The sequence below is a fragment of the Zootoca vivipara genome, chromosome 17, assembly GCF_963506605.1.
Source record: "Zootoca vivipara chromosome 17, rZooViv1.1, whole genome shotgun sequence".
NCBI lineage: Eukaryota > Metazoa > Chordata > Lepidosauria > Squamata > Lacertidae > Zootoca > Zootoca vivipara.
Window position 1 is genome coordinate 38720987 of NC_083292.1, and position 19160 is coordinate 38740146.

Sequence of the window (19160 nt, forward strand, 5' to 3'; positions counted from 1 at the left end):
ACGTCCCAGCAAATGGTAGCTTTCATTGCATGGCTTTCAAGTCTTTCTCTTAAAAAAGAAGAAGAAGAAAGCCCAAGCCTGCCAGAACCTCCCCGCCTCCTGCAAGCTTAACTCTGCCCTTCTCCACCCACACTATCTTTTCAAATAGGCTCCTTCTTCTCACAGCAGGAACGTGCTTTATTTTGAATTTGAAACCTTCTCCCCAGCCTTCACTAAGCACATTTGCAGGTGTGGGAAAATTTACTGCCCCACTCTCCACCTGAGGAGGCGTAGAAGGTCTCTTTCGGCTTCCCGTCTCAGCAAAGGGGCATGGAGGGGTTCTTTTGCGGGGGGGGGGGGTTTACCCCCAACGATTCCACACACACACACATACACACACACACTATGCAAACTCCCTTTAATTCTGCTGTTTTTAGCCTTCTAAATATTATCGGCAGGAGCCACCGAGGCAAAAATAGAACAGCAAGTTTAATTGGCAATAACATCCTTATCTTATCGGAGTTTGGAGGGGGAGAGGGTTCTGTCTTAGCATTTTTAATTTCTTTGAGCTTCAAGGAGTTTTGAGAGGCGAGCCGTTTCCTATCCCCCTTTACGCAACTTCCCGTTGCCATTTTCCTTATCTCCCCGGGGTGCCCCCTGCCCACCCATTTGCCGACCCCACTCACCCAACCCCAACATTCCCAGCGACTGAATTTTCTGCAACCGCAGCTAGAATGCCTCGTAAAATATGGCCATTTCCTCTTAGGTGGCGAACTCTACAGACCCTAACCCAAACTCCCCCAAACTCGGCCCTCCAGATGTTTTGGGACTACAACTCCCATCATCCCTAACTAACAGGACCAGAGTTCAGGGATGATGGGAATTGTAGTCCCAAAACATCTGGTGGGCCGAGTTTGGGGGTGCCTGCCCTAACCCCATGGTTCCCAATGTGGGGCACATGCAATTTGATTTTTGCAATTTGATTTTTAAGGGGGGCAATTCGAGAATTAGTTATTAAGTTAAGGTACTTTTAGGCTTCCTCCACGTGAGTAAGAGATCGCTTTTTGAATAATAATGCCCAGTGGGGGGCATCAGGATTTTAGAGATGCTTAGGTGGGGCATGGCCCAAATAAGGTTGCCTTAACCCAGGGGTCCCCAGACTTACCCGCCTTCGGGCCGGTAAGGGCGAGGGAGTGCGCACGCAGTGGGCCGGAGGGTGGGGGAGTGCGCGCCAGTGCGCATGCGCACACCCATTTACTGGCACGGTGGCACGCTTCCAGGCCAGAAAAATCGCCGAAAATTGTTTGTGCGCATGCGTATGGGCCTCCCCCGACCCGGAAGTGCACCGGAAATGACCTCTTCTGGGTCGGGAGAGGCCCATACGCATGCGCAGAAACGATTTTCGGCGATTTTTTTCAGATCTGGAAGTGCGCCGCCGCGCAGCACGCCGTAAGAACGGGCGGCGGCAGCAGGCGGCGGGGGGCGTCGCAGGCCGGATTGGGAGGCCAATTGGGCCGCATCCGGCCCGGGGGCCATAGTCTGGGGACCCCTGCCTTAACCTATCATGTCTGTCTCGCCCCATGGAATTCTGTGAGTAGCCACTGCCAAGCAGGTCGGCACCATAGATTTAAAGCCATGGCTTTCCCCCCAACCAAGGAATCCTGGGAACCGTTTAGCCTTGTTTAACGGGGTAGAGATCCTCAGTTTTGCTACCAGCGGAAATGCTGCGGGTGCATATGTGGCAGAATTGGCAAGCCCTGCCTTTAAGGGTGCTGTTGGCAGGGCCGGATTTAGGATTGATGAGGCCCTAAGCTCCTGAAGGTAACGGGGCCCTTTATATGCCCAGCTGTCCTTTGTCAACCACAAATGGGCGCTGTTTTTTGTGTTGAACATATGCTATATGGTAATTTATGGACCTAATAGGTATCTAAAGCCATTTGCACATAACAAAATAATTATCAAAGTAATTGCTGAACTTACCTTACATTTTGGAAATGTACATCCAGTATTTTTCTTCCTTTAATTTTTTTTTTTGGGGGGGGGAGGGCCAAGAGAGTGAGGCCCTAAGCTATAGCTCAGGCATCCCCAAACTGTGGCCTTCAAGATGTTTTGGCCTACAACTCCCATGATCCCTAGCTAACAGGAGCAGTGGTCAGGGAAGATGGGAATTGTAGTCCAAAACATCTGGAGGGCCGAAGTTTGGGAATGCCTGCTATAGCTCGTTTAGCTTATACGTAAATCTGGCACTGGCTGTTAGTGAAATGTAAATGTTACGACGTGGCAGAAATGGGTAGAGGAGACCGATTTGGTGCGTAGGGGAAATGGCAGTTTTCTGCCCCAAAAGCTGGTGGAGAGATGGACTGAGAATCACAGAACTGTGCAGTTGGAAGGGAACCCAGAGATTATCCAGCTCAACCCCCTGCAATGCTTGATTTGATTTCAATAATGTTGGGTTTCTTTAGTGTTGTCTTCCCCTCTCTGCCCCCATCCCAGGTGTAGTGTCAGGAAGGAAGACCGGCGTGTCCTGGGGCTCAAACTTGACAAAGCCAGCCACGCCGTTTACGTGGCCTTCTCTGGGTGCGTGGTGCGAGTCCCTCTCAGTCGCTGCGCCGCCTACAGTGCCTGCCGCAGGTTAGTGGGGTGACCTAATTTTGCTGCTTTCTGCCTCTTCCTTCTTTCCTAACTCTGCCCGTCTACACTGACTGGCCGCAACTCTCTGGATTTTACGATGGAAGACGCTTTCTCCCTGCCCCATACCTGCAGATTGAACCTGGGCCTTTCCCCACCCCCAGTAAAGCAGGTGATCTCCTTAAAAATAAAGCCAAGATTCCTGTCTTCATGATTCCAAGTGATGGGCTCATTTGAACCAGGAGCCTAGGGAGGTCTCTTATACCAAATCAGCCTGTTTGTCTGAATGCTACCTGGCTCTCCAAGGCTTCCTAAGAACCTCGGAAGAACCAGCCAAAGGGGGAGGCCGATTAGTCCATCCTCCTCCTCTGGTGCAGTTTGGGTTTTACAAGGGTTTCTAAAGGTTTAGAGGGTGTTTGCAGGCCTCTTTGCAGGGGAGTTGACTGTGGTTTTCATTGGCAATCATCTTTAATGATTTCTGTGCAATCTTAACAAGCGAAACTAAATTATATAAATTCAACCAAAATGTCTTTTGAATTCCTAAGGCATGCTACTATTTTTTTTAGCACCCCTCCTTTTTGGAATTTGATAGCTGAAACATTCAACATGCTGCGACAGGGCAACAGAGGCTCGTGTGTGTGGTTTTTTTTTTTTTTTGGTGTGTGTGTGTGTGTGTGTGTAAGGTCCTTACAAGGGGCTGCCGTGTCCTATGGCCCCCTGATTCACCTTGCGTGACCCATCCCACACAGCCCCTCCTGCCCCGAACAGGTGTGGGGTGCCGGACCTTGCCGCTTCCAGGAAATGCCATACGGCGTGATATTCTGGCCGGAGCTGCCCACTTCCTTTAATGGGCAACTGAGCCAGCTGCTCTCTCTCTCTCCTAAAGGCCATGTCCCCCTTTCCAAATCCCAGCGTGGCAGGGACCCAAAGATCTCTAGGGGCAGAGAGGGAGGGAGAGAGAGAGGCATCCTGGGTCGTCTTCCTGTCAGCTCCACAGAAATCAGGGCAGGGAAGCGGTGACTAGTGGCTAGAGCAAAACGGAAGCTGGCGTGTGTGTGTGTGTGTGTGTGTTGCATTCATATCCCACTTCCCCTGCACACACACACACACACACACACACACACACACACACACACACACAGAACTAAAGGTGGTGTCTGTGCTTCTCCCTGCTCCTTGTTTAATCCTTACAACAACCCTGTGAGGTAGGATAGACTGAGAGAGGCAGTCACCGGCCCAAGGTCACAACCAGTGAGCCTCAGGGCCAAGCGGGAAATTGAATCAAAATCTGACACTAACCAGTATACTACGCCGGCTCTCAGCAACGTCTCTTGTGGCACTCCCCCCCCCCAAAAAAGTTGTATATGAGTGCATTAAATATATATATATTGGGGGTTTGTTTTGTCCTTTGGAACAAGGGCATTGGGGTTTCTGACAAGCTGGTTATAACACCCTCTCCTGTTGTTGGCAACTGGTGCTCAACGGTAGACTGCTTTTGAACATGGGAGCTCCATATACCGTGTTTCCCCTATTTTAAGACGTAGTCATTTTATAAGCCGTAGCAGGATTTTATGCTTTTGCGGATTATAAACCATACCCCGAAAATAAGCCATACCCCGAGCCAGCAGAACCCAGCATGCCGGCCGTGGCAGGAGGAGGAGGAGGAGGGCTGCTGAGTTGGTGCCCGGAACTGGCTACTGCTGCTGCTGCAGCGCCGCTTAGAACGAGACCGCGAGCGCCCCAGCAGCGGGACCGACAAAGCGCCCAGCAGTGCAGCACGGAGCGCCCCAAGCCACAGCAGCAGCAGGAGGAGGATTCAAAGTGCTACAGAGCACTGCTGGGTCCCGGAGGCTCGGGGCGCTCCGTGCGGCGCTGTTCCGCACCAACCCGACAAGCCTCCTCCTCTTTCTGCCGCGGCTTGGCACCCGGAGAGAAGCAGGAGGAGGCGCAAGCACTGCGCGCTCGGCCCTCTTTCGGCGCTCGCGCTCACCGGGCTGTTGACCTGACACCCAAGCATTAGAAGCACAGAGGAGGCACGCACACGCACACAAGAAAGGATGGGTGGGGGGAGGAGGAGAGTGGCATTTGAGACACGCTCGCGAAAGAATGGCTGAGCGGCCGTGTGCACGGAACGGTGCTCTCCCTCTCTGTGTGTGAGAGAAAAGGCGGGAGGGAGGAAAGGAGACAACCGGGGTGGGGAAGGAGGCGGAGGACTGAGGGATGCTACTGAACAGGAAGCGCTGCCACCGAGCCAGTAGCTGCTCTGCGCTTCCCTCAGCAAGTGAGAAGAGGGCAAAGTCTGGGCTGGCGGAGCACCCCGAGCGTGCTACTGGGCGACGACCCGGCAAGCCTCCTCCTCCGGCTCCCAGAGGCTCGGGGCACTCCGTGCACGCTGCTGGGTGACCACCCGGCAAACCTCCTCCTCCTCCTCCTGTCGGCTCCCATAGGATTTGGGGTGCTCCGTGCGCGCTGCTGGGTGACCACCCGGCAATCCTCCTCCTCCTCCTCCTGCCGGCTCATAGAGCATTGGGGCGCTCTGCGCGCGCTGCTGGGTGATGACCTGGCAAGCCGCCTCCTTGTGTTGTAAAAAGACTAGACTCAGCAGCAGAATCAGAGTTTGGAGACTGCCTTTTGGCAGCTGCCATTTTATTCCCCCCAGATTGCTCCAGATCCTGCATCATCCCAGAACATTTTGCAGAATGGGGTGGCGTGTTTCAGTTGGTGCTGCCATTTCTTTGGTGTGATGGTTAGCATTCCACACACCCCACACACACACCTCCTCTGAAAATCTCAGAATGATGCCTGGGAAAATTCAGGATCAGTTTGGCTGGCACAGGCATAGAAAGTAAGAAAAGACAAGACAAGCAATCAAAGTGAATATGGGTAACAGAAGAGCATTCATCATAAAACAAATGATGAATGAACCAACTGCAATTCTAATGAAGGGCTAATGAAATAAATTTCTTTTAATAATAGAAATAAATGCAAAACTGCTTGCACACACCTAATATTTTCCTTATTTTGTTTACCACTTTGCATCTTACTTAAGACACCCACCGAAAATAAGCCACCCTGTGTTTTTTTGAGGGAAAAAAGTTATAAGACGGTGTCTTAAAAAGGGGGAAACACGGTATTATCACCAGTGCAGTGAAAAGCAATCCCATGGGGGTGGGGGGTGGTTCAGGGGGGATCGGTCCTGACTGCACAGCCTTAAGGGGAGGGTCGGCAGAGGGCTTCGACCTTCCCGCTTCCCGAGCGAACACGTTTATTTCCTTCTCCGTTTGCAGGAGCTGCCTGGGGTCCCGCGATCCGTACTGTGTTTGGCTGAGCACGGGGGCCTGCGTTGCGTTCAGCAGCGAGATCAGGTGAGGCGGGCTGGGGGGGAGGAATTTCGGAGGCCATCCCTGTTCTTATGAAGCAGGTGGGCAAGGACCTTTGGCCCTCCAGAAGTTTTCTCTCTCTTTTTCTGTCACCCGTTCCTCTCTCTCCTCGTCCTTTTCTAACACCTCCCTTTTCTTACTTTTCCCGATACCCCCTCTCCTTCCATGACTTCCTTTTCTAACACCCCATTTTCTCATTCTTTCTTTGGCTTCCGACACCCTCTTTCCTCTTTCTTACACTGCCTGCAACCTTCCGCCCTCCAGATATTTTGAACTATGTATCCCATCAGCCTTAGCAAGCGTGGCCAGCAGTCAGGGGTGATGATGGAAGTTGTAGTTCAGCCACATAGGGAGGGGAACCCCACACCTAATTCAAGAGATCTCTTCTTCTTCTTCTTCTTCTTCTTCTTCTTCTTCTTCTTCTTCTTCTTCTTCTTCTTCTTCTTCTTCTTCTTCTTCTTCTTCTTCAGTGTGGTATCGCCTAAACTTTGGAACTCCCTGCCCATTGAGGCCAGGCAACTACCTTCACTGCATTGTTTTCAGCGCCTACTAAAAACTTCTGGTTTAGCATAACCTATTTAGATATGACAGGACCACACATTTTAATACGTAATTTTGTTTTACAATGTATATTTCAACTACTGATTACATTTATAATTTGCTTTTGGGTGAACTTGTCTCTTAATGAATATTTTATGATCATCTTAATGTATATTTCATATTTTGTGCAATCCGCTTAGAAGTTTTTACGATTCAGTGGCCTTACACATTCTGTTATATAAATAAGGGCTGTAAAAACATCTTATTTCTCTCAATTGGACCAAATTCCTCCTGAAGAGCTGCTCTTCCAGCTGACAGATGCATTTTCTTGAGGTTTTTTTAAATATATACTTTTGCTTTTTTACCTCCTGCATTTAATGATTTCCTATCGCGGAAGCTGATCTTCATGCAAGTTTGCTGTTCCCTCTGTTGCGAACCATTTTGAATGCACACTGGGGAAGCAGGCTATGTAAATATTTATTTAACAGATAAAGCCAAGTTCCTCCTCACTTCTACCCCCCCCCCTTGGCTCTTATGGTGCTTCCTAGAAACCCCAAGACACCCCCTGATTGGTCAGTTTGAGCATCCTCAACTGACTCTGCCCCAGCATCCTTTCTGCATCACCATGAGGACTAGAAACTTTGCTTTCTGTTGCTTAGAAACAATGAACCAAAGGGGCTTTGGGGGTCACTGAAGGACTTAGCTGATTTTGCGAAGAGCTTCTTTTTGCCCCTCACCCCGAATTCCATCCCTCCTCCCTCTCCACAAACCCCCAACCCCCCCTCAATGCTCCATGTATACTCCATTTTCTAAATATTCTCCTTGACCCACAGCCATTGCGGCACAAGCCATCCCACGCCAGCTTGTCTCTTCAAACATCTCTGACTGGTGAAGGAAGGGAACAGGAGGGTGAATTGTCTGGCTCTTTGGGGGCTTGTAACTTGTCGGGTTCTGCTTTCTTTAATTTCCCACCTCGTTTTTTTTTTCCTGAGTGCCAGCCAATTGATTAATTAGCGGAGGATTTAATCAAGCCGGCAGACTCCGTTTTAATGAGATTTCTCTCTTCCACCCTTGTCTCTTTCTCTCTCCAGCCACAGAGGCGGGTTCGAGCAAGACGTCGAAGGCTCCATCAAGTACACGGGGAATTGCCAAGGTGAGAGTCCTCTGGGGGCAAGGGGGTCTTTTCCACAGCCGGACCAGCCAGGAAGCCACGTTGCTGTTTTCGCACGAGTCTCGTCGGAAGAGAACCGGAGCTTGCTCCGAGTCCCGATCCGGCTATAAAACTCACTGAGCCAAACAAAAATGGCTGGGCGTGTGTCCTTTTCCTGTTGCTCATGCACAGAAACACCGACTCCATTGGCGGGCGTCTGAAAAGCTGTTTTGCGTAGGAAATAACAGCTCTTGGGTGCTCATCCCTTAAAGAGGTTTTTCTCCCTTTTTGGCTTGAGTGGGCTGCACTTCAGACGTCTCTCAAGAAACTCTGAGACGTTGACCACAGAGTCAGCTTGTTTTTGACGCTCCAGGGAAATGCCTCTTCCGGCCCTTTTCACCAGCTACTTCCTGGGCTGCACCCCGAGGGCCACACCCTTTTCCAAGCAACTGTCCCGAGGGCCGCATTTTGGGGTGGACGGGGCCGGAGGCAGAAAGTGGTTGCACAGCAGACGTTTCTTCGCTAGAGGCACAATCTTGGGTTCAAGGGCACACTCCAGGCAGAGAAGACCCTCGGGGTGCAAAGTAGGGGCCATGGGAAGTCTGAGGAGGCTTCCCAGGGCCAGATGGAGAGACCTGGAGGGCCAGGCCTGATGTTTCCCGCTCCACCCATGAGCAAATTGCTTCTTCCTTTCCAGATTGCCCCATGCTTAGCTGCCTAGCTGCACCCTGTTCCTCTGCCTTTTTTCCGTACCCATCTCTTGTCTTCCCCTTCGCTTTTTAGATGTCGTAACAGCCCCCGGGAGCCGCGATGGCACCAGCAACTCTGCATATGGTCAGTACGTCCGTCTCCCCTCCCTCCCTCCTTCCCCAAGCTCATCGTCCTTCCTACCCCTCCTGTCTCCTTCCGCCGCTTATTCTGCCCCCCAAAAAATCAATCACCCGCCGCCCCACACTCTAGCGGTGGCGTTTCGGCCATTGAGGTTCAAATGGGGGAAGGCCGCCATGTTGGATGGGACTATTGGGGTTAGAGCCAGCTCAGCTCTGTTCCTAGTGGAGGCGTTGAAATTAATAGGCTTGCGTTAGCCATGTCTGTCAATTTCAACGGGTCTGCCTAAGCAGGGCCAAGCCATTGTATCTTGGGATCCTCCGTGTTGGTGCCATGGTGTCCAATTGGAGGCGTCATCTTGAGAGGATCCAGTCAGCTTCCAGTGGGTTTTAGCCAAAAGGCTACTGGTATGTGAACTGATGCCAGGATGTTCCTATTTTCTCCCACGCAAGGGTCTCAAAAGACCCCTTGGGACAAAGCGACCTCCGTTCAAGGCCTTTCCCGGTGGCCATGGTTCCCAGCCACCTGTTGCTTAGGCCCAAGATGGCTGCCAGCCAAGTCCATTGAAGGTTTATTCTCTTAAAACAGGGGCAAACTCTCCTCAAAAGCAGCAGGAGGAGGAGGAGGAGCGGAACCCCTAACCCTCCACTTCTGTTGCCTGGGGAATGTGGGAATTCCCACAAACTGGTTTTCAAAACTAACACCACCTCGAAGGAACAAATCACTGCTCACTTCCTGTCACATCAAGCGCCATTTCCTCATCCATCCCCCCAACATCCCACTCCCATCATTTACTGCAGGGGTGGGCGGAAGGTCTTGTTACGGTTAACCAACCCCCTGCCGCTCTCTTTGTACTCTTTCCAGAGGCTGTGTATAAAACCCACTCTCCCCTTTATGGCTTTTGAGAGGGATGGTCTCCGTGTGAACCCAGAAACCTTTCCTTGTGTGTGTGTGTGATTCTCCCGGGGCAGAATTTGACCTTCCCTCAACAGAGCACAAACGCAGCTGCGGTTTTTATGTTGAGCCCGAAGGGTTGAAATCGAACCAACTCTGGGCACGTTCATGCTGTGCCATTTAAAGCTCTGTAACGCAACTTTGAACAGTCATGGCTTCTCCCAAAGGATTCTGGGAATGGGTTGTTTGATAAGGGTGCTGAGTCCCCTGTTTGCCCTCGCAGAGCTATGGTTCCCAGGGTTCCCCGTGAAGAGGGATTGGCCATTAAACCACTCTGAGAATCGTAGTTCTGGGAGGGGAATAACGGGGGGGGGGAGTCCTTCTTCCAACTCTCAGCACCCTAAACAAACTACAGTTCCCATAATTCTTTGGGCGGGGAGCCATTACCGTTGAAAATGAAATGCATGGTTGAAATGTGGCTTCTGTTTATTTGATGAGGGAGCAATTTCTGCCGAGGGGGAGACCAATAGCATCTTGAGCTTCTCAGGCTCCCTCTACTCTAAGCGAAGGCTTTTTCCAGAGGAGTAGAAGATGCCAAAGTCAAGGATGGAACAAGGATAGAACGGATATGGACCATTTAAAGCAAGCATAGGCAACCTTGGCTCTCCAGATGTTTTGGAACTACAACCCCCATGGTCCCTGACCACTGGCCCTGTTAGCTAGGGATCATGGGAGTTGTAGTTCCAAAACATCTGGAGAGCCAAGGTTGCCTATGCCTGATTTAAAGCCTCTAAATATCTCCTTTCAATCCTTTCCTCATCACTTACATGACTTGAAATCGGATGGGTGGGTGATGTCACTCAATGCCCCCCATCTCCTCAGAACCCTTTTAAAAAGTGCATTTCCCCCTCTTGTCTCATATTTGAGCTTGTAGGGTAGAAAAGACCTTCTCTCACACACACCAGCACACTTTCTAGTTAAAAAAGACTAGGGCACACAAAACTCAGGACCCAGGTATCCGGGGTGTGAGGAACCCAGACACCTGGGGAATGCAAGACCCAGGCGCCCAGGCTGTGCAGAACCCAGGCGTCCTGGCATGCCGACAACAAGCGCACACTCCTGAGCTTAGATGGGGCGAGCAGCTCTGGCGATGAAGCTCTCTGCGCAGGCAATCAGCCCCCCGCAGGAGGCCCTGCTTCCCTGCCCTCCCCACCTCACCCCCTGAGTCCAGCTCCCCCAAGCAAGAGAGCTGCAGAGCCAATCCGGTGCCTGGAAGGAAATTAAAACCGAAGCGACTCCATTAATTACCCAGCAGGGGAGAAATCTCTTGATTTAATGGGTGGGGGGGAGGAAGGAGCGGGAGGAAGGAGCCCAGAAGGAACAGGAGGCTGCTGTGTTCTGTGAGCATCGCTTGCGGGGGGGGGGGTTCAAAATTTGCGGGTGCGCACATATTTCCTACCCAGGTTTAAGCCTGGCCTCTCTCAAGCCTCCCCTTTCTCCTGACCTGAGACCGGTCCTTCTCCGGGCTCGTCTCCGATCTCAGTCCTACTCAGAGTAGACCCGTTGAAATGCAAAAGACATGGCTGACTTAGGTTAGGTCTGCTCTGAGTAGGGCTTCGGGGTCAGCCGAAGGTGATTATTTTTGGGAGGGGGTTGGTCTTCTGGAGCAACAGGCCTCCCCCCTTCCTCCCCCTCCCCTCTTCTTATCCCTGTCTCGCTGCAAATCTTGGCCGCTTCCACTCGCCACTTCCTGCGAGGACTGCGGGGGCCAAGAGTGGGGCAGGCGGGGGACGTGGGGGGGGGCATGCGTCTGGGATTCATTAGGCAACTTGGCTGGCTTGGCGTTGGGGGGGGGGCAACTGACACGCAAGCAGACGGAGGCTCTGCGGATTGCAAAACAGTTGCACAAACTCTAAAGCACATTCAGCCACCATGGCTTCCCCTATAGAATTCCCCTGTAGAATTCTGGCAGCTGTAGAGTTCTTAGGAGGCTGCCGACCATTTCCCCTCCCGGTGCTACAATTCCCAGAGTGATCCCTCTTCCTGGAGCAATCATTAAATCCTTCTGGGATTTGTAGCGTCTCTGAACAACTCTCAGCCCCCTCAACCAACTGCAGCCCTCAGAATTCTCTGGGCGAGGCCCTGACCATTTAAAGCCGTATCACAGCGCCTTAAACGAAGGGTGTGTGCCCTACACAGAGTAGACCCACTGGAATGAATGGAACTAACTTAGTCATGTTGATTTATTTTCAATGGGGCTCCTCTCAGCGGCACTAGCATTGCACCCAACATTAGTCGTGGCCGGAGCAGACGCCATGAAATGAATGAATACAACTAACTTGGGTCCATTCATTTCAGTGGGTTTACTCTTGAGTACCAACCAACCCTTTCAGGACGGTTTCCCCATACGCCTTGGCAGGTGAGGGATAAAAGCTCTTTCCACACCTGATCCCTATGAATTACTCTGCGTAAAAAGAACAGCTTTTGAGCTCTCAGCCTTGCAAGGCCCACTCAGCGTGCCAACTGCAGAAGCCTAGAAATCCTTGCACGGTGGCACAAACCAAAGGGGTGGCTTGAATATATGTGGTTTTGTGGAAACCTCAGAACTGATCCCCTGCATAAGATGTGATTGCAAGGTGTTTGCGGAGACCGTTCCTGGGTCTGCAGCCTTCGCTGTGGCTCTTGTGGGGGGGCTCCTCCCATTACCCCCTAACTGGCCGCTGCCCCACCCCCAATGTCATTATTTTATTCCTTCCTCCACTCGTCGTCGTTGCTGCCGTGTTTTTTTTATAGTATAAAAATTGTTTACTTACAAGCTCTCCAAAGGCCAGGTTCGTGTGCATTTCCATACAGCAGTCAGAAAAGTTGCACAGGCAGTAAAATGTAGCTTAGTTACAAGATGGATAAAAATTCCTAAACTATTGGTATAGGAACACAAGAGAGGCTAGTGAGAGCCATGTGGCTGAGCTGGAGCAACCAACTCAGACCTCCTCGTACACTGAGTCCACAGGTGGACTGGATAGGGGGGGGAAAGGCTTGATTACCTTTTTCCAGCTTACTCCATGGTTTTAACCCCTTCACGCATTAATTCTGACACTGTCTTTATCACCGGTAACACAGGGAAGACGCAGACCTCCGCAGCCGCCACCGCTCTCTCCTCTCCCTTCCCAGAAGTGCCCACGGGGTCTCCTCCCGCTAGCTTGGCTCCCGACGCCCGCCTGGCCCCAGGCGCAGGGGGGCCACACTCCACCCTCCACGTGGCTGTGAGCAAGCAGGGTAAGAAGGGGCCGCTCACCTGGACCCCCACCCCTCCGCCCGCATGCACACACACACAGACACACGTGCCGTGTCCCCCCACCCCACCCGTCCCCGCAGTATGGCACCCCCGTGATAACAGTGAGCTGTGCAAGAACCACTAACTCGCGCGGGGAGGGCCTGGGGACGCGCTGGAATGCGGAGGCATGCGAAATGGTTGCGTCGCCGTGTCTTGCACATCAGGGAGCAGGGGGTGCGTGAGCTGTGCATGGTTACAGGTGCCCCTCTCTGAGCAGAGGACGAAGCTGGCGAGTCTTTTTAGGATCCTGGGTGGGAGGTGTGATTGCGCCCGCTGGAAGTGAAACCTTTGTCTCTCTATTTGCAGTTGTGAGTGTCAGAGAGAGAGAGAGAGAGAGAGAGAGAGAGAGAGAGAGAGAGAGAGAGAGAGAGAGAGGCCTCTGTAAATTTCAGTTGTGGGTTGGGGCGTGTGTTTTAAGCGTTCAGATGAGGAAGGGCCACAGTTTAGTGCGGCAGCCCATGCCTCGCACCCAGAAGGTCCCAAGTTTGATATCTGGCATCATCCCTAGGTAGGGCTGGGATAAACCCCCAATATTGAGGTGGGGGGTCCCCATGGTCTGGCTTGGTCTCAGGCAGCGTCCTCTGCTCCTACCTAAACCAGTTCAGAACCATGAGGACTAGAACCTTGATTTGCGTTTACGTTAAAGGCTGTCGCTTCGTGGTAGATCACCAACCTTGCGGGATTGCTCGGTGAGGGGACCAAGGGGTCTCCTGACAACTCTCGGCACCTTTAACAAAGGACCTCTCCCAGAACTCTTGGGGGGAAGCGGTGCCCGTTTAACGTGATATTGTAGTGCTTTAGATGTATAGCTTCAATGTAGCCCTAATAATATGTACACATTTCCTGAGCATTTTTCTCCTATATTATTTTCATTGAATATATGTGCTTTTAATTATGCACACTTTCCCCCAGCTTGCACGCCTTTCTTTGCACAGGTTTGTAAAATCCTGGGAAGTACAAATCATATTTTCAGCAGGTGCAAGCTGGAACGAATTCCTTCTCAAGTCTCTAGGCTCAGCTCAGTTGTGAGATTCAGCTGGCATGGGGAGGCTTTGAATGAGTCTTCCCATCTGTAAATTATTATTATTATTATTATTATTATTATTATTATTATTATTATTATTATTTATACCCCTCCCATCTGGCTGGGTTTCCCCAGCCACTCTGGGCAGCTTCCAACAAAAGATTAAAAATACATTAAATTGGGGAGGTTGGTGTGCCCCACCAACCACAGGGTTGTTGTGTGTCGGCACCATCACCTCATTGGCAGGCAGAGTTTGAGGAGGACTTGATGGGATGGAGAGGAAGGGAACCGCAAGCTTTCTGTGTGTCCGGGGGGGGGGGGCGGGGGAGAGATAACCCTGATGAAGCAAGAGAGAAAGAACAGAGAAATGGCCCCCAGCGGAAATAGCTCTTAAGAGCTGATCCATTTTGGGAGAATTAGGCGTAATGCGTATTGCAAAAACGCACTCTTCTGCACACAGCAAGGCACACACACACACGGTATATTTCCGCCCCCCACTCCGAAGCAAAATGTGAGGAGATGGGTGTTTGGCAGGGGGGACAAAATAGCCCTCAAATTGCAAACAAAATGCCCCCAGACAGCTGCGGAGAAATGAAATAATTAAGCTGGCAGGGAAGATAAAGGTGTACGAGGGGAGAGAACAGCCACCAAAAAAAAAGCTGGATTTTGTATTTCAATTTAGGGAGAAGCAGGTCTCCTGGGAAAGTGTTTTGTGAGCATTCTCTCCTGCCAGACCTGAGGCAGAAACTGATTTTGGAATGGTTTCCGCAGCCTCTTCTGAGTCCAGGTCCCTCTCCGTACATCCTCAGAGGTTCCCTTCCCACACGGCAGGGCAGTGGGAGATGTTGATACCGGTACTATTCCTATGGGTCTGTGCGCCTCTTCATTTTTGAACCACTCAGAGGTCTCCAGAGAAGAATCACACAGGGCTGGTCTAGCAGAGACTAGGATAAGGGTTGCAGTTATCAGTATTTAAGGTAGACATGCTGCCAACCGCCTGAAGGAAGCTCACGTGATAATCTGCATTTTATAAAATTATAAAGTTTTGCATGGCAAGAGGGAAGTTTTTCTCCTGCTCCCTTCAAGCACTGGAACTCGTGGACCTTCAATGAAGCTGAACTTTGGAAGACTCAGGACAGATAAAAGAAAGGATTTATTCACATGGTGCGTAGTTAAACGATGGAACTCTCTCCCACATGAAGCGGTCACGACCACCACTTTAAAGGGCTTTTTAAAAAAAGGATTAAATAAAATGGATTGATCTGTTTGGTGTGAATCTGCAGACTTTGCCTCTAGCAGAAATACGGCCTTGCTGTATCTCTGCAAGGAGGAAAGGGACCTAGTTCAGCGGCAGAACAGGGGAAAGTTCCCCGGGTTCAATCGCCATCCTCTCTGGATGGGCTGAGAATGTCACCGCCTGAAAACCTAGAGAGCTCCTGCCAGTCAGTGTGGGCTATATTGAACTAGACAGGCCTAAGTGCCTGAGTCAGTATACGTTCCGGTCATCCTAAATAAAGCAGAATGTGGAAACAGATCATGGCCAAAGGTAGGGGTGGGGTGGGGGGTGGGGGAGGCAGCCTGTAAGGAATTTGGGAGATATCTCATCTTCCTTTATATGTATATATAATGAGAGAGATTCCACTGGCTTGTTCCAGCTTTGCCCCTTTCCCATAAATGGCAGCCATTAACCTCTCCCCAACACCATGAGGACTAGATCCTTATTTTGGGAAGGCAAAACTGGGTCAGCCAGTTTTAGCTTCTCTCATCCTCACACCTGCCCACATGTCTGGGTCTTGTGAAAATAGGGTAGCTGCAGGAAAATCCTCAGTTTGGAGGGTTGAGAGCCATCCTGAACAGGTCCAGGGGTTTTGTGGCATTCGTAAAACAATCCACATACGATGAAGTGTCATATCCACTGAATCATAGAATTGTACAGTTGGAAGGGACCCCAAGACTCATCTAGTCCAACCCCCTGTAATGGAGGAATCTCAACTAAAACATCCATGACAGATGGCCATCCAACCTCTGCTTAAAAACCTCCAAGGAAGGGGAGTCCACCACCTCCCAAGGGAGACCATTCTCCTGTTGAACTGCTCCTACTGTCAGAAAAATTTTTTTCTGATGTTTAATAATAATAATAAATATACTATTTATACCCCGCCCATCTGGCTGGGTTTCCCCAGCCACTCTGGGCGGCTTCCAAAGAAAGATTAAAAGTACATTAAAACATCAGTCATTAAAAGCTTCCCTAAACAGGGCTGCCTTCAGATGTCTTCTAAACGTCAGATAGTTGTTTATCTCCTTGACATCTGATGGGAGGGCATTCCACAGGGCGGGTGCCACCACCAAGAAGGCCCTCTCCTCCTTTCTTGCAAGCCCTATCCTTTGGAGCAGGAGAAAACAAGATGGCTCCCTCTTCCATGTAACGGCCCTTGAGATATTTGAAGATGGCTGCCGTGTCTCCTCTCAGTCTCCACTTTTCCAGGCTAAACAAACCCAGCTCCTTCAACCATTCCTCATCTGGCATGGTTTCCAGACCCTCGGAAGTAAAAGCAAATTATGGCTTGCCAAAGCGTTTTGACAGCCAACAGTGCTCCGAGAGCCACTTTCCCTTCTTTGCCACCTCCAGTGGGCCGCATTCTGATGGGGGCTGGAGCCAGAGGCAAAAGGGAGTGATCCAGTTAATGAAGAGGTTACCTTCCTGCCGCAGGCTAGCTCCTGGTTACAACATGCACAATGTAACAAGCTGTTTTTGACTATGTAACTTCTATTTCAAACACAATTCAACCTATAATATCTCGCAAAGTGTACTTCCATAGACCAACACATCATGCAAACAGAACATGTCAAGAGAAATTAAAAGTCCAATGGATGGCCTCCTGACCATGTTCTGTTAGCATGATGTGTTGGGCTATGGAATCACACTTTGTGAGATATTATAGGTTGAATCGTGTTTGAAATAGAAGTTACATAGTCAAAAACAGCCTGTTACGTTGTGCGTGTTGTTACTAGGATTGTATTTATGTATAACCTAAGGTTTAGGACACGGGTGGCGCTGTGGTCTGATCCACAGAGCCTAGGGCTCGCTGATCAGAAGGTTGGCAGTTCGAATCCCCACGACAGAGAGAGCTCCCGTCGCTCAGTCCCAGCTCCTGCCAACCTAGCAGTTCAAAAGCATGTAAAAGTGCAAGTAGATAAATAGGTACCGCTCCAAGCGGGAAGGTAAACGGCGTTTCCGTGCGCTGCTCTGGTTCGCCAGAAGCGGCTTAGTCATGCTGGCCACATGACCTGGAAGCTGTACGCCGGCTCCCTCGACCAGCAAAGCAAGATGAGCGTCGCAACCCCAGAGTCGTTCGCGACTGGACCTAACAGTCAGGGGTCCCTTTACCTTTAAGGTTTAGTAGTGTTTTGCAGTCTAGCTCCTGCCCGCCCTCTGTCTTCCACCCAGGCAGGACAGAGGCGTCGCTCGGAGTCCAGAGACGTGTCCCAGAAAGGCAAATGATATTTGGGGTGCAAATAGGGTGTGGTTGAGAGAGAAAGCGAATGGCCTGGCTGTAGTTCCAAGGGCCAGACAGCCCCCCTGGCCCTGAGGCTCCCCCACCCTTAGCTCACGGTGCTGCTCAATGTATTTACCTGGCGTGCAGATCCAAACACACAGGCCCCCACGGCACTCGAGGAAACGGGGATGCAGTTAGAGGGGGAAACCTCTGAACAAAAGGAGGGCTTCCTCCTATTCAGAGCAAAGAAAAGCACAGCTACCCACAGAACAGCTTTCAAGGAACGAAACATCAAACCGCACAGCCCTGACTGGGGGTGGGGAGGAGGAAGGCAGTCTTGGCAGAGGCCCGCCGTTAATTAGCTGGCGGTATTCTTGCCAAGGGGCAAACGTGTCTTTTGTTTTATTTTTAAAAGGGACGCTCTCCCTTCTTCTTCTTTTTCTGGAGATCAGCTGTTCAGCGTTAAACCTTCCACTCGGCCTGCGTTTGCCGAAGCCGCCGCTTCAGCTGATCTCGTTGGGAGGGGTGAATGGGATGGTGTTTGTGTATACCATTTTCAGATGCTCTTCTTGTTCGGCATTATTTTAATTATTTGACCGCACGCCACTTTTTTTTTTTTAAAAAAAAAGCTCCCGGACAATGAAATCCCATGCTGAGGAAAGTGGTTTTCTGCGGCCTGTACAGTTCGGGCAGTTTTTGCACAGTTTGTTCCAAAGTGTTTTAAGACCCATCTGAAGGGGAAAAAAGAATTGGGTTGGCATTGAAAGGGGTGGGAGTTTGCAGAGCCCCACTTGAGCCCTGGCACGCAACCCTCCACTACTGCTAAACGTATCCCGCCATCTCTCTAGTTTCCATTTCCATAGATCCAGCACATAGTTAGCCTGTGGAACCCCCTCCCACAAGAGGCAGTGACAGCCACCAATTCAGAGGGCTTTGAAAGAGGATGAGATAAATCATGGAGGAGGAAGATGCTGAACTACTAGATGGGTGACTGGCCTGATCCAGCAAGCTCTTCTTAGGTGATGAACTCTCTTCCTCCTCTTTCCAGCCCTTTAAGCCCCTGGCCGCTGCCAGATCTCGTACCCAGGAGTTCCACTGGTTTGTTCCATCTTACTGCGCATTCTACAATGAAGCCTTTCCCTTTTTTTGTCACTCCTAAATATGCTGCAAAGCAGTTTCTCCAAGATGATCCCCAAGTTCTACTATCCTCTAAGGGAGAGATTTTTCAAAGAGAATTTAGGAGGGTTGCATCCCGCAAGGGCCCTACTCAGGGTAGCCCCATTGCAATTAGCAGGCATGACAACCGGAGGTCCTTTAATTTCAACAAGTAGAGCTTAGCCGGGCAAAAGCCTCTCTGGTTTAAGTTACAGCTTTGCAAGTTTGGAGGCAGTGAAATAAGACCGTTGGCTGCTGCTATCTGGGCTTGCAGCTGGGGTGACTTTTATTGTGAAGTTTTGAAAAGGCAGGAAAAATAAGCCAGACTTGAGACTTCCTGTTTTCCATGAAGGGGGTTAAGGAGAAAGAAAAGGGGTCTCGGAGAGAGAATTTATCGAAGGAACCAGTGGCTTGTCAATCTTCTTTCCGAAAGGGAGGGCTGTGTTCAAAAGCACCTCCGTAATAATTTTAGCATTCCAAGGTTGTTCCCATTATAAAACAAGGCATTGCTTAGTGATGGGGAAGGAATTCAGTTCAGCCTGTGTTTAAAAGTAATTTGCACTCCCCAAAAGAATACAGTAACCGAACGGCAGCCGCCCTTTGAAATTCACACCTCTCCGAATTTTGCAATGACATTCTTCCCTTTGCCCCCAAAAGACAAACAAAATGTTGAGTTTCCCGAAAGTGGCGTCTGATTGGCCAATGTGAGAACAGGATACTGAACTCGATTGACCATTGGCCTGATCCAGAA

The 19160-nt window shown here is 50.6% G+C and overlaps 1 protein-coding gene across 2 annotated transcripts in view; it reads left to right on the forward strand.

Moving 5' to 3' along the window:
• Positions 1-19160, forward strand: part of SEMA6C (semaphorin 6C) — a 107781-nt gene that overhangs the window by 71740 nt on the left and 16881 nt on the right. The window contains exons 14-18 of one of the 2 annotated variants that reach the window (XM_060269548.1): positions 2473-2610; positions 5895-5972; positions 7619-7680; positions 8461-8511; positions 12520-12675. In XM_060269548.1, coding sequence (XP_060125531.1) covers positions 2473-2610; positions 5895-5972; positions 7619-7680; positions 8461-8511; positions 12520-12675 — 485 coding nt within the window. The remainder of the gene's footprint in view (positions 1-2472; positions 2611-5894; positions 5973-7618; positions 7681-8460; positions 8512-12519; positions 12676-19160) is intronic. The other variant, XM_060269549.1, reaches the window with a different exon arrangement.